Raw genomic sequence first — 18,049 nt, 5'->3', positions numbered from 1 at the left:
CATTATGTACATACATATCTACATCATATTTACCGTTATCGAGCCACATTGGTTTTCATGTTTTAGAGAAAAAGCGTTTGCTTTGTATCTCGTCTTATCACGCTCTTCTTACTCACTAACAAAAGTGGATATGACGTTTTACAAACGCCTACTGTAATAGTACATTAAAAATATAATACTTCCTTCGAGTGTTGCCTAACTACACCTGAAGTAAACCATTGCTAGAACCTTCACGCAAATCGTACTTATCAAACTTACGATGCCAATGAAATGTTGCGCTTGGATTTAGTGTGCAAGATAAGTGACGGAGGTAATAAGAATATTTGTTGATTTATCTAAGAAATATATTTATATATTCACCGCAGTGTTCATGTTTTAAATACGCGCTAACTGAATATGTTGTAAAGGTTGACGCTACACAGTCTATTGTGATGTTATCTAAGTTAAACCCTTCAGTACAAACAACCGTATTTATCCGTGAGTTTATGAATGCAGCACGTACAACGTCACCAAAACATCGCATTATCTATTGGCCAGTCACTGTACAAGCCCCGCCTTCTTCCGACAAGCGTTAAAAACCAAACTCCAGCTGTCAGGGAACAAGAACGTTAGTACGACTGTCGCAAAAATGATCAACTGGAAGGTAAATACGCTATTATGCTCTAATTTATAATACTAGTAGATTGTCGATGCATTTTAGACTCTCGGTTTCTCTTAATTTATCTCAGCTAGCGTAGAGCTAACGGCACCGCCGCTTCTCATTGAGCCAACCACAGAAATATTTCTTCTCTTTTTCGGGCATTTTTTATTTATTTTTTTTTGTCTCCACGTGAATTGTATTTGTGCCGAATTAATAAGCGAATTGTGTAATTTCGGGAGCCTAGCAAGCGGAGTTAAATCTAGGTAACTGCGTGCAGAAATGTGTGCATTGTGATGTTTTTTGAATGAGGTTTGGCGAGAATGAACTGTCATAACTACAAGCCCAGAATGCACATGGCGCGCAGCTGCTTCTCTCGTTCACAACACCTCCTCCTCCTCCTCCTCCTCCTCCTCCTCTCTGTAACCAAATTTAACTTCCACCTTGACAGCTGAGGCCTCTGCTGGGTTGGTAAGAGAGGAGGGGGTGGTGGGGTGAAACATCCCCTCCAAGCTCCTTGATTGCTCCAGAACTTTCTTTTCCAGCACATTCCTCGTGGATGGAAAGCACCGGTTTTAAGCAGATCTGATCAGCTATGTTCTCTCCGCTTCTCCCCTTCAAGGCTTTGGACAACGTCCCCCTCCTCCTGTACATCCTGGCCCTGAAAACCCTGCTGCTGTGCCTGGCGTTCGCCGGGGTCAAGATCTACCAGAGCAATAAGGTGGAGAAGGCCCTGAAGGAGCAGCAGGCCGAGAAGAGGAGGCTCGCCCAACAGACGCAGGAGCTCCTCGACAACTTGAAGGAGGACTGAGAAGAAGCTGTGGACATGTGACGCTGTAAATGCATATTTTTTTAGTTTTGTCTGCATGATGGAGATAATCTAGCCCCCTGAGTGCCTGAAAGTAGCATTAGACTGTAGTTATGCAGATCTGCCACGACATTAAAGCCACTAACAGTTCTGCTGATAAACTTTTGCATTCATTTGTGTGTACGTTACTTGAACATGTAGCACCCACCTAGACCAAAACAAATCCACAGCACACTCCCAACTTCACTAGATCCCAAACGGGTCCAGTAGTAGGACCCAAAGGCCTAAAAGGCACCAACAACATTATGATACTAGACACCACAGGACACCCACAAAAGGTCCATGTCCATTATCTACATAATATTAGCCAGGTGGTCATAATGTTGTACTTGATCAGTGTAAACATATATATATATATATATATATATCAATAGGCTAGACTCTACCTGACAGTTTTTCTTCCTTCTTCCTTAGGCCACCATCATGCTTTCCGTGAACTGACTGTCGGCATCAGAAGGACCTCCTTGTGGCGTCACACTGGGACTGTTTTACGTGCACTATATTGCCAAAAGTATTCGCTCATCTGTCCAAATAACTCAGTTCGGGCGTTCCACTCACTCCCACGGCTTCTACAAACAGCTCGATGGATTCCAGTGTGGCACTGTGACCGGATGAGACCTGTGCAACAATTCCCTCCTTATCCATAGCTACGGACCTCCAACCTTCATGTGGCCTTCAGATTAGCTCATAGCTTCGTGGATGGGTTTCCATGGCCCAGCAGCTGCATCCAAGCCAAGATAACCTAGATCAGTGGTTATCTGCAGGGACGAATCCTGCTTCGCCATCTGGTCGTCTGATGGACCAATCTGGGTTTGTTCTTCAGGAGTTGGGCTCGGCCCCTTAGTTCCAGTGAAAGGAACTCTGAATGCTTCAGCACACCAAGAGATTTGGGACAATTCCATGCTCCCGTCTTTGTGGGACCAGTTTGGGGATGAACCCCTTCCTCTTACAACATGAGCGTTCACCAGTGCACAAAGACGTGGATGAGAGAGTTTGGTGTGGAAGACCTCAACCAGATAGAACACCTTCAGGATGAATTAGATGGAGACTGTGAGGCAGGCCTTCTCGTCCAACATCAGTGTCTGACCTCTGAGCCGTCATATCAATATCTATGGATTATGAATGTCACTTAGGTTCACATGTAAAGGAAGGTGAGCGAATACTTTTGGCAGTATAGTGTATCTTGTATAAATGTTACAACCAGGTTTTTATAAGAGGAGGAGAAACCACCATGAGCTGAGACTGAGACTTTTATTTTTTTTTCCACAAACGTCAAATTTTTGTAATTATATTAAATATTTTCTCCCACAAAAGAAAAAACGTGTGTTTGCTTTCACTTGCCTCTGTCCAGAGAACAGTCAGGTAGAAGGTATGAATGACCACATGATTAAAAACTGAACAGCGGTGAGAATACCAGTAAGTTTCTGAAAGCTGCTTTTACCCATGAACTCTGAGAAGAACATATGATTGAAATGTTTGCATCGGCCACTTGATATCCAGGACCTAGATTTCAACAATGAAAGTAATAATTCAAATGTAAATTTAAATGCTGTGTGAGACAAACTTACATTTACCAGTAAATGATTAAAATATGAGACTGTAGGTGTAATAAAATACTGATACTGATATCAATACTGATTGCCAGCACTAGCAAAATGATCATCACTAAGATAATAAAGCATTTTTCCTTCCGCATCTAAGTTTTATCTGTCCAACGACATTAAAGTAATATTTTATTAGTCAAATTAGATGCTGAAATTGTATGAATGCATTTTATTATATGATTACGGTTTACAACTACCAAACACCCCTTCCACAATCCCCCACTTGGTACAGTCCGGCTCCCCCTTCTATAAATCTAATTGGATTGTACCACTTCCTGTTTGCCAGTCGGGCCTTCTACCTGGGCAGGTGTGGATGGACAACATGGAACAAACATTTGGGTAAGAAGACTGAATCTGCGAATGAATGAGACTGAATGTGAACGTTTTCGCCGAATACACCGAAATCATTCAAAACAGACATTTACTAATTAAATTAAATTATTTAATTCAATTTAATGAAAGTCTCAGACTAAATTTAAGTACATTTACATGCTCGTAAACATGTCGCCACCTAGTGTGGAGGAGGAGGACATGTTCCCGTCAGTTATTTGATTTTCTGTATTGCACGAGTTTATCTTGATTAACCCGTGCATATAAACGTTCTGACTGATACCGATCCGAACCAGTCTAGTTAGGAAGGCAACAAAGTCATTCCTCACAATTACTCCACTATAAAAGTAAATATGTCTAATGATTAGGATTTTTGTTTTAGCAGGTTTCACGAGCTAGTTGTATAGAGTATAATTGCATAGACACGTACGTACACAGAACTTTTAATATTTATTGCACACTGAAAATCCCGATTTTTTATTTTACCCTTTACTTAAAAAAATAACGCCATTAGTGACGCCGTTATTACCATCACTGATGCTAACTAAGCTACATGTTGGTTAAGTCCAAAAAAGGGTTGAATAAGGTCAGCTCTACTTAGAATTTCTTGAACGATCGCCACTCATCCGAGTAGCTTCTTCAGTTCTGATAAACTAGTGGGAAATTGAGGTTTAAATAGGAAAAACTCTGTGGGTACCACCCACCCGAAACTTGCTTGACCAGAAACTGGGGTCACTAATTTCCATAATGGCTGGTACTTACCTGTCCTTGAATGGGGGGAACTGAGTGCCTAGGCTACTTACTCTATGAATAGAGCTCTAACGAGGCTATTGTCCATGGGAGCCTGGAGGCTCAAGGTGTGAATGGTGTTGAAACTTCTTGGGGACAGGAGTCAAGACTGAATTATAAATAGATGGTAAATTAAATCTCAGTCCACCTCCTCTGTTTAGAGAAGGTTTTTCCACTTTGACATACATGGCTTCCTTTACTCTTCTCTCAAACCATCTGTCCTCTCTGGCCAGGACTTTGACGTCACTCAAACCGGACAATTTAAGCGCATGTAAACGCGTTACTCCGATTAATATCGGAGTTGACCGACTCCAGTGATTATTATATGACATAATATATCAACCGAAAAGGGGTATTAACCCGCTGAAAAGACACATTTCGCCACCTAGTGTGGAGGAGGAGGAGGACATGTTCCTGTCAGTTATTCGACAAGGACCGTATTCAAAGTCGAATTCTGAGCACAGCTCGATTAAGCTGTGCATGAAAACGCACTGGCTGATACCATTGACTGGCTGATACCGATCCAAACCAGTCTAGTTAAGAAGGCCAGAAATCGAGTCGAAACATTTCCCCACAGCGACATCTGGTGGCCAATCTTAAAATACTACCCTCAAACAAGAGTTGTTTTTATTATTTTTATTTTTTGTCTTTTGTTTTGTTTGTATTATTTGTAGTGTTATTTGTATGAAATGATATATATATATATATAATCAGTGTTTTTATTGAGAAAGACAATGTGTTCAATAGTGCTTGGACTAAGACAGTTTCTTCTTTTGTTTAATATCTCTCCTGCTATTCTCTTACAAGGGACGACTGGAGAGATATGTCTTGGCCTGCTCGAAAAGATGAGGAAATACAGCTGCTGCCGGTTCCATAAATCCAAAGGGTCATGTCGCCTGGACAGGTATGGTGCTGAGAGATAGCACTGAACCCAGAGAGATAGATAACTTATCAGTTACATAACAGTAAATGTGAATGAAAAACATTCAGTCACTGTTAGCATAGTTGGGTTCTGGGGGTGACATATTGTCTTTGAGTGGTCTCCTCTACCATATCAAAACCGTCCCAGAGTGTCTCCTCCTATTGCTCACTGGCAGAGACAGCCAGGACCCTCACAAGCTCCGCCCCACATCACCCTCTCAAGTCCTTATGAAGGACAACATATTATACAATGACTCTATTATAATAGTAGAGTAACAGGTAGTAATAGTAACTTTAGTAAATGTTAGTCGTCTTTGATCTAACCTCCACCTTCTATCTGCCCAGAACATCTGGAGTGGACGCTGCCACGATGGTTTCAAGACTTCACCTGAAGAACAGGAACTTCCCAATAACACCCTGTAGGTATAGTATGTTACATTACTATTTAAAACGGTTTTAGCATTATTCATTATAACAAATCCTGCTGGTTGTACACATTTTTTTATTCTATGACTATTTCATAATTGTAGAATAACATGTTAGCCAGTTTTGTCCTAATTACCTACGTCTATCACTTCAGAACATCAGGAGGCCATGATTTCCAAGACTTCACCAGAAGAAGAGGAACTTGGCCCCAAAGGTGATTCATCTTTTATTTCATTATTTATTATAACAAATCACAACTGCTTGTTGTAGCCATTTTTTATTCTATGACTAGGTTTTGATTGTAGAATAACATGTTCTATGACTAGTTTTTGATTGTAGAATAACACGTTAGCCACTTTTGTCCTAATTACTTGCATATATCACTTCAGAACATCAGGAGGAGACACGGCCATGATGGTTTCTCAGACTTCACATGAAGAACAGGAACTTCTACCGTATCGTATAATATATTATCGTTTAAAACTTTTGTAATTTATAACTCCTGCTACTAGTGGACATTTATTTTATGGCATATTGTTTGACTATTTCATAATTGTAGACTAACATGTTTTGTTCTAATCTCTCCAGGAGGAGACGCAGCCATGATGGTTTCCAGGACTTCACGTGAAGAGGAGGATCTTCGCGCTACAGGTAAAGTATATTTTTCATAGATTATTTATATCTGTCCCTCTGGTTGGAGGGATGATGGTTTCACCCAAACAACAGGAACTAGCAAACAACAACAGCCTATAGCTAGAGTATGTTACATTACTATTCAAACTGATTTGACATGAGTCATTAGAACAAATCACAATAATACAAAAATTTTTTATATACGGGTCAAAGATGAGACATGTCAATTCTGGTGTCCGAGGCAAATTTATAATAGTAAAATATAGTGCTCATATGAGTATTTACTGTAAGAAATGAAAATTTAAGGACCTATTTAGCTCAAAAGTACAAAACTGTCCTTCCTGGATAACGTCCGGGCTAAAGATCTAAGTACAAATACTTAGAAATGTAATGACACCTACAAATATAGTAACAACACTAAGCTCATTTACATTTTTATTCAAGAAATATTTTTGTCCCCATTTTTGGATTCTCAAATGTACTTCCTGTGTATCACACATAAAGTGGCTCTATGACCATAATTGGATTTGGACATTCATGTTACAGGGTGTTGTATCAGCCAACAGATTCTGAAGGACTCCAAAAAGAGATAACAATGTCAGTAAATCTCTCTTAAAATGTTGATATTTTGACCTTTTCACTCAATGGTACGTGATGTACCACCATGATGTGTCTTTCTGGATAACGCTAATAACACAGTTATAATTTTTACATTTTAAAATGACCTATTTCATGTTAAACATGACATTGATGTGTTGAAGATTAAACTAATGTTTTACACAGCTGATTTATTTTTTTTTCACTTTTAAAATCCTCATACGTCTTTGACCCATATACATACTCTATTACTATTTAATGATAGTAGAGTAACAGGTAGTAATAAAATAGTAATAATAGTAATGTATAATAGTAGAGTAACAGGTAATAATAAAATAGTAATAATAGTAATGTATACATTAGTAAATGTTGTTGGTTTTGTTCTAACCTCCTACTTCTATCACTCCAGAACATCAGGAGGAGACACAGCCATGATAATTTTATCAGACTTCACCTGAAGAACAGGGACTTCTCAAGAACACCCTGAAGGTATCGTATATTAAATTATTATTTAAAACTTTTGTAACTTAACTTTTGTAACTTTGTAACTTAACTTTTGTAACTTATAACTCATGTTATATGGTATATTGTTTGAGTATTGTGTCAATAGACCCAATAGTCTATTGACAGACTAACATAGACTAACATGTTTTGTTCTAATCTCTCCAGGAGGAGATGGTTTCCAGGACTTCACGTGAAGAGGAGGATCTTCGCGCTACAGGTAAAGTATATTTTTCATAGATTATTTATATCTGTCCCTCTGGTTGGAGGGACAGACATGTTTGTACTGGACCCCCACAGCTTTTTCCAGTGTGGCGGCAAATAAATGATGAAAGGCCTCCCCTAAGGCTGACCCTTCCACTACTTCCTCCCATCTCATTTTGACTCCACCCACTGACCTAACTCCTCCCACCTCACTTTGACTCCACCCACTAATGTCCCTGACTCCTCCTACTGCCCTGACTCCTCCTACTGCCCTGACTCCTCCCATCTCACATCGACTCCACCCACGTACATCCCTGACTCCTCCCATCTCACTTTTTTTTTACTCCACCCTTAACTCCTCCCACTGACCCCTCCCATTAACCCACTAGCCACTCCTCTCTGTTGACTCCTCCCCCCTCTTATCTCCTTCACTGTAAAACTCCAGCTGCTCTTAGTTATGGGAGACATAACCCCTTCCTTCTACCTCTCAGAAACCACGGGGAGGACACGGCCCCCCCCGCGCCTGCTACCACAGGACTCCTCGGATGATCCAGGCTCCGACAACGAGTGGGATTCGAACCAATCTCCTGCGACTTCCAGTCGCGGTTGAACCACCACACGCCACCGAGAACCCTTCACACTCAACTCTCTTCTCGGTGCGCTTTTGTCATTGTCACTTTGGAATCTGGACTTCAAAAGTAACTGTCATAAGATTTGAACCCATGACTGTAGACCCATCAAACACACTTCTAACAGCCTGAGCTATTTGTCGTGGAGTTCTGTTTCTTTCTTAGATTCTTTCAGTCTTTAGTTTGAGTAGAGGACTTCAAAAGTCACAGACTTTCATAAGATTTGAACCCATGACTTTAGACCTACCAAACACTCTTCTAACAGCCTGAGCTATTTGTCGTGGAGTTCTGGTTCTTTCTTAGAGTCTTTCAGTCTTAAGTGTGAGTAGCGGACTTCAAAAGTCACAGACTTTCATAAGATTTGAACCTATGTCTTAAGCTTTACTAAACACTCTTCAAACAGCCTGAGCTATTTGTCCTAGTGTTCTGGTTCTTTCTTAGAGTCTTTCAGTGTTTAGTTTGTGTAGAAGAATTCAAAAGTCATTCACTGTCATAAGATTTGAACCTATGTTGTATGCCTCATCAGACACTCTTCTAACAGCCTGAGCTATTTGTTGTGGTGTTCTGTTTCTTTCTTAGATTCTTTCAGTCTTTAGTTTGATTGAAATACTTTAAAAGTCATTGGCTGTCATAAGATTCGAACCCATGACTTTAGACCTACCAAACACTCTTCTCTTCTAACAGCCTGAGCTATTTGTCGTGGAGTTCTGTTTCTTTCTTAGAGTCTTTCAGTCTTAAGTGTGAGTAGAGGACTTCAAAAGTCACAGACTTTCATAAGATTTGAACCTATGTCTTAAGCCTCACCAAACACTCTTCAAACAGCCTGAGCTATTTGTCCTGGTATTCTGTATCTTTCTTAGATTCTTTCAGTCTTTAGCTTGATTAGCATATTTAAAAAGTCATTGACTGTCATAAGATCTGAACTCATGACTTTAGTCCCATCAAACACTCTCCTCTTCTAACAGCCTGAGCTATTTGTTGTGGATTTTTGGTTCTTTCTTAGAGTCTTTCAATCTTTAGTTTGTGTAGAAGAATTCAAAAGTCATTGGCTGTCATAACATTTGAACCTTTGTCTTTAGGCACGTCAAACACTCTTCTAACAGCCTGAGCTATCTGACCACTCATGTTCTCATGCTTTCCTAGAGCTTTTCTGTTTGTTTGCTTCATTGGTTGATTAACTATAAAAGATCCTACCAGGCTTGAACCTATGTCACCAGAACACTTATGAGCAGACCTGACATGTTAGGCTACGAGAGAAAAGCTGTTTGGTTCAGATTATTTGAAGTTTTTCAGTTTTTCCTCTGGGAATTGAACATAAAAACATTGAAACTCTCCAACAACCTGCTAATCCTTTGAGGATGACTCTAACCACTTGAGCCACTAAGCCAGAGGCCACAACCCACATATTTTTACACCTTTTCAGTCTTTCATGTTGGTATTACCATGTAAAATGGATTTCTACATCCAGGGCTTGAACCCAAACCTTCTTAAACTCTGAGGAAAGACTTAACATCCTGAGCCACAGCTCCAGACACATTGACCATCTCATTTTTAAAGCATTTCAGTCTTTCCTCTGTCACTTAGAGAATAAAATGTAGAAAGCAGAGCTCTGGATTTGATCTGTTGGTTTCAGGTTGTGACTCAGAACCACAGCTGATCTCACTGAGCTACTCGCAAACACAGACGTGCAGCTTTTGTTGTTGTGTTCATTGTTCACTTCCCTCAGAAGCAAGAACAGAAAAACCACAGTAGCCTAGAGATGAACCGATGACCTAATGGATTTAGCCGGGATATGTTGGTTATCCTGGATTAACTTAACCATGATCTGGTTGCTCCAAAACATGGAGATTTATTCCGTGGAGCTTGGCTGCTCCAGACCAGGTTAACATCCAGGATCTATTTAATCTCAGTCACCACAAATGGAAACCAATATTTATTCCACTGCCCACTACACATTATTATCACATTCAACTAGACCCACTGTCACTATTTAAACATCTGTCATCATCATTAAGTGGCATCATTTTAGATGATTTTGAAATTAGTAGATAGTTTAGTTTCCCATAGACTATATAAAATACACATCCCATAGAAATATAAATACACGTCAAAGAGTAACAAGATGTTCCTTTATTGAATAAGGACAAATCAAAGCAAGTTAACTGAAGTCACACAGTGCTCCACAAGATAGAAAGAACAGAATCAAACCATATTATACAAATCACAAATAAATGCAGGACAAATCCATATTTAAATGAGGCCTGTATTCAGTATACAGCACTATACGCCAAATACTATAAAATAATACAAATTTCTTTCCAGGCCCTGTTTAACGTAACTCTAAAACATGTGTCTATGCCATTGCACGCTATATTCAGCTTAAATGTACAGAATGCATTTTAACTAAAATAATTTAAAACGTAAAAGCCGTGCACTGTCCTCATCCGTGAAGATGGTGGATTGTCCCTGTCCACGATGATGTCTGATGTTCTGATGTCACTCTGTGGGCCCCCTCCCTCCTCAGGCAGGACACATAGTGGAGGACAGCACAGACCACAGTAATGTCACATGTCCTGTCTGGACTGACCTAAGATGGTGGAGACATTGGAAGTGTTCCTTCAGGAGGCCAAAGATCATCTCCATCCAGCCCTTGTCCTGGTGGGGACATTATTATATGTGTGCTGTGCTTCCTGAGGGTCTGATTATGGTGTGAGGCCAAAAGGCTGGCAGGCATAACATTATGATCAATCAGTGTAGCCTCACACATGCAGACTCTGAATGAAACAGCAGAGGAATTTGTGATCATTTCACAGGCTCTGTTTGACTGAGCGATGATTAGTTTCACCTGGTTTGATGAATCCGTGTCTGCTCATCCTGGCTCGGTGTTTGTGCTCGTTGAGCCCAGGCTCAGTCACTTATCCTGGATATGTGAACCCCACTTTCACATGGCTCCATTATAATAACTGGGAAATTTACAACACTGAGAAAATGATTGAATCTGATCAAATACAATAAAAATGTCAAATATCACTAGTTTTCTTCTAAATGAAACGTTAACATCACAGAATGCATGAAAAAAAGTACAGAAAATGTATAAAAAAAGGAAGTTTGTCCAAGACTTACGGATCAGCAGCCCCAGCACCAGCTTTTCTCTACTGGGTTCCTCTTCAGTAAATGAGTCATGAAGTCGCTTTGAGTATCAGTGTTACTGGATGTGGACACTTGTAGTTACCGGTAATGACCACTGGAGGGCAGTGATGTGATAGTTTAAAACCACTTCCTGTCCTCTGGGTTCATTAAATCGTTCAGGATCAGGAGGAACTCTCGGATTTCTTTGAGCTTCATCTCTCCCCCTCTTCCTCCTCCGGATGTTTCGGTCTCCGCGTCGTGGCTTCTTCTCTCCTGCTGCAGGTAAAAACGTTTCTCCGGTTCCTCTCCTTTAGCTGCTGTCGGTGTTTGTGTTGATCAACAGGCCGCGTTCACCTGCGCAGGTGAGTGTGTTTTCAGAGCGGTGAGCCTCCTCCTGCCTCAGACTCTTGAATTCACTGGTTAAAGAGTCAAAGGAGACTCTGCAGACTGACCTGCTGCTTCCTCTCAGTCTCAGTGTTCACCGCTAAGTCACTGAACTGACTGAAAGTTGATGAACTCACCGTAGAAACGTGACAGAGGCGACACACGGACAGAGGCGACGTGTTGCTGCTCAGTCCGCTGCGTTCAGGACAAATCGGATATTACAGACACTTCGGTGAAATCCAGCTGCATTGGGAAAAATAATAAAGTGACAAAATAAATATCGATTTAAGGTCGATTTGCTGCATTTTAGAAACAAACTCCTGTCAGTTCAGTCCATTACTGATAATCTGAAATGATAGAAACACAGATGATTATTTAAGATAAGACAAGCCTTTATTTAAATAGAATGACACATAGAAAATAAAAATACAAAATAATAAACATAAAATACCTGTTGCAGTCTACATACAGAGTTAAATCTGACAGAAACTTGAATATTAAGTTCGTATCTGTCTGTAAATAAGAAGAATGATGTAGATGGAGTATTTCTATGAAATCCATAAACTTGGTCTGTAAATGAAAATGTTGCGGCTCCTTCAGTAAAAGCAGCTGTAGTTAGATAAACAGTGTCTCTAATGTTTTGGACGTTTCAACAGGAACAAATGATCAGAGTCTGAGGAACTCCTTATTGACTCCACATTTAGACTGAGTTCAGTCATTTTTCAGATTCATTTTAATTTTGTGGATGTTGATAAATCCTCTAAATGTCTCTGTGTTGTTCTTCTTTTCTTTCCAGATGAAAACTGAAGACGAGTCGTGGTCTGACTTGGTCTCCTTCTCATACTGAACCTTTCCTCAGAGTTGGTCTCATCATGAGCTTCACAGAGAACGTTTCTGACTTCAGGTCAGCAGTCACCTCAGAAACGGTAGAGGAACTAAGAGTCACTTACTTTGGACACATTTACTTTGATTAAATGATTAAATGAACTTCCACAATGGCAGGAAACTTTATTAAATGTCATTTAGTGTTTGTAATAAAAATAAAAACTATTTATCAAACTAAAGAATGATTTATCTTTTTTGTCTGGATTGTTCCTAATATTTTGAGTCTTGGTCTTTAACAGGTTGTTTATCTGTTGTTCACCGTGTCACTCAGGTGTGGTGAAGTTTTCTAAGTTGTATGTTCAGCTCCAGGTCAGACAGTGACTTTAAGAGACTCCTCCTCACCCAGAGGAAGGATGGCCTTCACCACCTGAGACACTTCGTACAAAGAGTCGATGAATCGTGAGCTGTTGATCCGAGTCTTTGAATCGAGAGCTGTTATTTCGATTCATTTGAGTCAGGAGTCAGTGAATCGAAGAGCCGTTAAATGTGAAAAAATGAGACAAACGGGGGTCGATCCCGGCCCTCCCGATATCAAACCCTTTACTTAACCACTACACTAAAAGTCAGCTGGCCGCTGGCTCCTGCCTGGAGCTGGGTAGTCGCCTTTTTTGCGCTTTTGGTGACTTACACCAGAAATAGAAGTTAAAATTTTTATATTTTAAGTTGACAAGTAGCTCGGTGCGTTAAAAAGCAGCCTCCAGATTGGGAGGCTGCGGGTTCAAGACCAGGTTTTATTAAAAAGCTTGTATGCTCATCACTGTTAACTAAAACAAGTCTCTGTGAGGCTCGAACCCACAACCTCTGTACCCCCACCTCTTCTTCTTGCTCCCTGAGCTATTTGCTCACACCTTTTCCATCGTTTTTTGGTATATTTGTCATCTAATTTTGGAGGAAATTTTCAGACTTTATGAAAAAATAAAAAAGTTGGCTCCGCCTCTCACTGACTCCGCCCTCTGAGGAGCCGTTCAGCTCCAGATTCAACTCCCGACTCACTGAGTCGTTCAGTCAGCAGCTCCAACACTTGTCTCCCCTCAACCTGAAGACTCTCAGCCTCAGACCTTCCTCTGGACTTTGGAGAAGCTTTGAGTGTTGGACCAACGAAGCAGCTGAAGATTCTCTGTGTTGAGTTGAGTTCATGTGGTAGAACAACTGAACAAACCACTCCACTGATGGAGAGTTAGTTTAACTGAGGTTCAACCATATTAAAGCAACACAAGTACAGACACAGTACTGCTTTTTAGGACTTTTATTCAAAAAGTTTACAGATAAACCACCAGAATTTACATATCTGATTTGCGAAATTGAGCAGTTTTACATCTTGTAGAACATGTGGAAAAATATGCTTAACATGGCCCAACAGTACAGTGATATTTAATGTTAAATATAGATTCACTGTACTCTATTTTAAAATTGCACAACATGAAATTAATTATTAGCACTCTCAGCGAAGTTTCAGACGTCTCCTACACTACGCTTTCTAACAAAAGAATGACTTATTAGCATACTGACATAAGTGTATCAAGGTTTCACAACCAAGTTAAGATTAAGATAGTACTTTATTGATCCTCATTGGGGAAATTCAAGATGTTTCAAGGCAGTAATTTCATCGTGATGTTACAGCTCATCTGTCAGCCATTAGGACAATGCATCTATTTTCCTGTAATTTCCCAAATTTTAGGGACAAATAAAGGTTGACTGATTCTGATTCTGAAATTAGCCCTCTACGTAGCACTAAAAGCCAAACTGGTGACAATTTGTCACTGCTCATCGAAATAATGAACATCAGATTAGGGACCTTATACTTCATATGGATTAATTTAATTTACACTTGTATTTTGTTAACTGGTTTAAATGCTATTTGCAATGTTTACAGCATCCTGAGTCTCTCTCCTGAGTCTGAGTGTGGTGGTGGAGGCCGTTTCAGTGCTCAGAAGTTGAGGACAATCCATTTCCTGAGTCAGCTGCTGGTACTGAGACTCCGATCCTGGTGTCTTACATTCTGAAAGGAAATAACAAGTGAGACAGAAAGGGAGGAACAAGTTGTGTGGTGTAAAACAGGTGTAAAAGATCTGGTTTGGCTGTTTTTGAACAGCAAAGATTCATTCAAAATGTGAATGAATATTTTTGAATAATAATACAGATATTTGTCTCCGTCTAGTGGTGTAACAATTAACTGCATGATGTCGGTTTAATGGACACAGATGACAGGAAGAGTTTTAAAATGATAAAAAAAAAACATTAACTGCCATGATCGCTGCCTTCCTGCAATTAAACCAGTAACTAAAACTCTCAAAATAACAATTATGAAGTAGAATGCTTTTTGTCTTCCATTTACAGATGTGACATTTTAGCACAAAGTAGAAACAAACATATTTTTTTAGGAGTATAGGACCAAAAAAGAAAATATAGATATAATAGAAAAATTTTTAGTAAGGTAAGTAAACATCAGAGCTACAGTAACATAAAACAGTCAATTTACTGACCTCAGAGTCTCCAGCTTAAAGAGTGGACTCTCCAGAAAACCACAGTCATGCTTCACTCGTGAATTCTTCAGCTTATTTCCTCTCAGGTCCAGCTCTTTGAGATGAGAGGGTTTGGACTTCAGAGCTGACTCCAGAAAATTGCAGCTGATCTCTGACAAACTGCAGCGATTCAGTCTGAAGAAAGAAAAAATAAGTATGTTTAGAAGACAAAGTTCCTGCTTGAAATCAATAAAGACATAGTGACTGCAGCTCTGAAACATTGCCAGTGGCTCCATTGGTACAAATCCATGTTGACCAAAGTCACATTCATTTCACTTTCTACTAAAGTTTGTAAAAACACCAAATGTGGAAATGTTGTCAAAACAATGCTTAGTATTCCATAGTATTTTTATGTTATGATGGAGACATTTAAATGAGCATTAAACATGAAAAGCATTTTATAGTTAATGTGTATTTTATCTTTACAATTATTTGATTGGTTGTCCAACCAAATCTAAATCAAATATAAAGTGTCCATCAGAGTCTTTAGAGGAAAAGGTGACATCTTCAAACTATTTTCTGGTCAACGCTCTTAAATCTAAGCAATCAAACAAGGCAGCATCCATTGATTAGAGGGAAAATCTATTTGCATTAGAGATTTAACACTCTACTTTAACAGTCTACTAATTGAGTCAAACTATTTTGATGGTGACTGACCCCAGAGTCTCCAGTCCACAGATTGAATTATTCAGAAAACCACACAGATGCTTCACTCCTGAATCCTTCAGCTCATTTTCACCCAGCTCCAGGTCTCTCAAATGGGAGGGGTTGGACTCTAGAGCTGATCCCAGAGAATCACAGCTGATCTCTGACAAACTGCAGCGATACAACCTGAATAAAGAATAAAAGATGTAGTTAAATAAAGAGGAGTTCAGGTTGTAAATGTTCTAATCAAGATGTTATCTAGAATGTGTTGCGACTTTGTCCTGTTGTTATTGATGATCATCATTAATTACGTCTCCTTGAACTGTGGTGGTGGAGATTTTGTGCCTTAAGGATCCTAGGGGCTATGCTGTCAGAGGCAGATTCTGAGCGCTATCGACTAGATATAGTCGACCTCACCTCTACACACAGCATTGGCTCTGGAAACCAAGTCCTTGAGGAGTTGGACCCTCTTCTTTGATGGAGTTGCTCCTGGTAAGAGGCAGAGGCCCGGGGTGGCCCAGACTCTCTGCCTGCATGGGTTGCAGGGTCGCTCCCCTTCGAGTCGAGGAATGGGTCCTGATTGTTGTCTGGGCTTATGCACCAAACAGTCAGTTCAGAGTACCTACCCCTTTTGGAGACCCTAAGACGGACGCTGGACTGCACTCTGACTGGGGACTCCACTGTCCTGCCGGGGGGCTTCAAAGCTCACGTGGGCAATGGCAGCATGACCTGGAGGGAGAACCAACCTGCCTGATCTGAAGCCGAACGGTGTTCCATTATTGGATTTGTGCGAGTCACAGTCTGTCCATAACTACACCATGTTCGAAGGTTGTTCATCTGTGCTCTTAGTGCCGTGGCAGCATAGGTCGTGGGTCGATGACCGACTCTGTAGTCATATCATCTGACCTGCGATCGTATGTTCTGGACACCCAGGTAAACAGTGGTGCAGCGCCGTCGACTTCACCTGGTGGTGAGTTTGATCAGATGGCAGGGGAGGACACCACGCATACCTGGTAGGCACATCGAATAGTCAGGGTCTGCTGAACTTGGACACTGAGTCTGAATGGGCCATGTTCCACTTTGCCATTGCTGAGGCAGCTGCGGCCACAACTTGTGGCCACAAGTTCGTTGGTACTAGTCGTGGTGGTAATCCCAGAACCTGCTGAGGGAAGCCATCAGGCTGAAGAAGGAGGGCAACAGGGCATGGCTGGTCCACTCCGGGTAGGGGAGGAGGTTCTGCCTCAAGTAGAGGAATTCAAGTATCTCAGGATCTTGTTCACAAGTGAAGGTAGGATGGAGATTGACAGCCGATCGGAGTGGCATCCACAGTGATGCAGGCACTTAATAGGTCTGTCGCGTTAAAGAGAGAGCTAAGCCAAAAAGCTAAGCATGGTGGTTGGGCCCAGCTTTAAAGATAGGGTAAGGAGCTCACACGGGAGGAGCTTGAGCTCGAGTCTAACTACTGCTCCTCCATGTAGAGAGTTCAGAGTCAGTTGAGGTGGCAGGGCATCTAATAAGGATGCCTCCTGGATGCCCGGATGTCCCACTGGAGGGAAGCCCCGGGGCCATCCCAGGACACAGTTGAGGGATTGTATCTCTCGTCTGGCCTGGGAATGCCTGGGGATTCCTCTGGAGTGATCAGACATTATATGTGAAATCTCACATGTGAAAGTTCAGAAAAAGGGAACCTCCAACAGCTAACAAGATGCAGGTTCAAGCAACCAGAGACTTAGGGTAACACTCAAGAGAAAACTAAATTTAACAACAAACTGTATGCACATAAATTGGTCCAGTTGGTGATTAAACATCTGATCAACAATAAAAGACGACAGTGAACTGACCTCAGAGTCTCCAGTCTACAAAGTTGATTCTCCAGAAAACCACACAGATGCTTCACTCCTGAATCCTTCAGCTCGTTTCCACTCAGGTCCAGATGTCTCAAATGAGAGGGGTTGGACATCAGAGCTGATCCCAGAGAATCACAGCTGATCTCTGACAAGCTGCAGTAACACAATCTGAATAAAGAATAAAGTTTAGTTTTAAGTTCCATCATTGTGTTTTATCATCTTTTCCGAGCTGAGGAAGGTTCAGAAAGTACAAGTTTATCAGATGTACAATACTAAAAGTCAGTGAACTCACATCAGAGTCTCCAGTTTACAGTGTGGACTCTCCAGTCCATCAGACAGATCCTTCACACCTGAATCCAGTAGGTTGTTGTTGTAGTTCAAGTCCAGATGTCTCAGATGAGAGGACTGTGAGCTGAGAACTAAGGACAGAGCTTCACAGCATCTCTTTGAGAGGTTACAGCCATTCAACCTGAGGAGACAATGATAAAACATCAGCAA

The 18,049-nt window shown here is 40.8% G+C and overlaps 1 protein-coding gene and 1 long non-coding RNA gene across 3 annotated transcripts in view; one reads left to right on the top strand and one right to left on the bottom strand.

Moving 5' to 3' along the window:
- Window positions 1–3,331: 3,331 nt before the first annotated feature.
- On the top strand, window positions 3,332–10,812 carry LOC125000589. 2 transcript variants are annotated; one of them, XR_007111337.1, is made up of 8 exons: window positions 3,332–3,448; window positions 5,036–5,132; window positions 5,495–5,568; window positions 5,730–5,789; window positions 5,965–6,226; window positions 7,215–7,294; window positions 7,475–7,526; window positions 8,002–10,812. It is a non-coding gene; the product is annotated as an uncharacterized LOC125000589 (long non-coding RNA). The 2 variants fall into 2 exon arrangements; XR_007111338.1 differs by having other exon boundaries at window positions 5,495–5,572.
- Window positions 10,813–13,768: 2,956 nt separating this feature from the next.
- Window positions 13,769–18,049, bottom strand: part of LOC125001203 — a 40,273-nt gene continuing 35,992 nt past the window's right edge. The window contains 5 exon segments of the mRNA XM_047577127.1: window positions 13,769–14,528; window positions 15,021–15,194; window positions 15,717–15,890; window positions 17,546–17,719; window positions 17,844–18,020. Of these exon segments, the coding sequence (XP_047433083.1) occupies window positions 14,495–14,528; window positions 15,021–15,194; window positions 15,717–15,890; window positions 17,546–17,719; window positions 17,844–18,020 (733 nt within the window). The 3' untranslated portion in view covers window positions 13,769–14,494.

Source organism: Mugil cephalus, chromosome 23 (genome assembly GCF_022458985.1).
Source record: "Mugil cephalus isolate CIBA_MC_2020 chromosome 23, CIBA_Mcephalus_1.1, whole genome shotgun sequence".
Taxonomy (NCBI): Eukaryota; Metazoa; Chordata; class Actinopteri; order Mugiliformes; family Mugilidae; genus Mugil; species Mugil cephalus.
The sequence above is the reverse complement of the archived record's forward strand: the minus strand, read 5'-3'. Positions and strand labels throughout refer to the sequence as shown.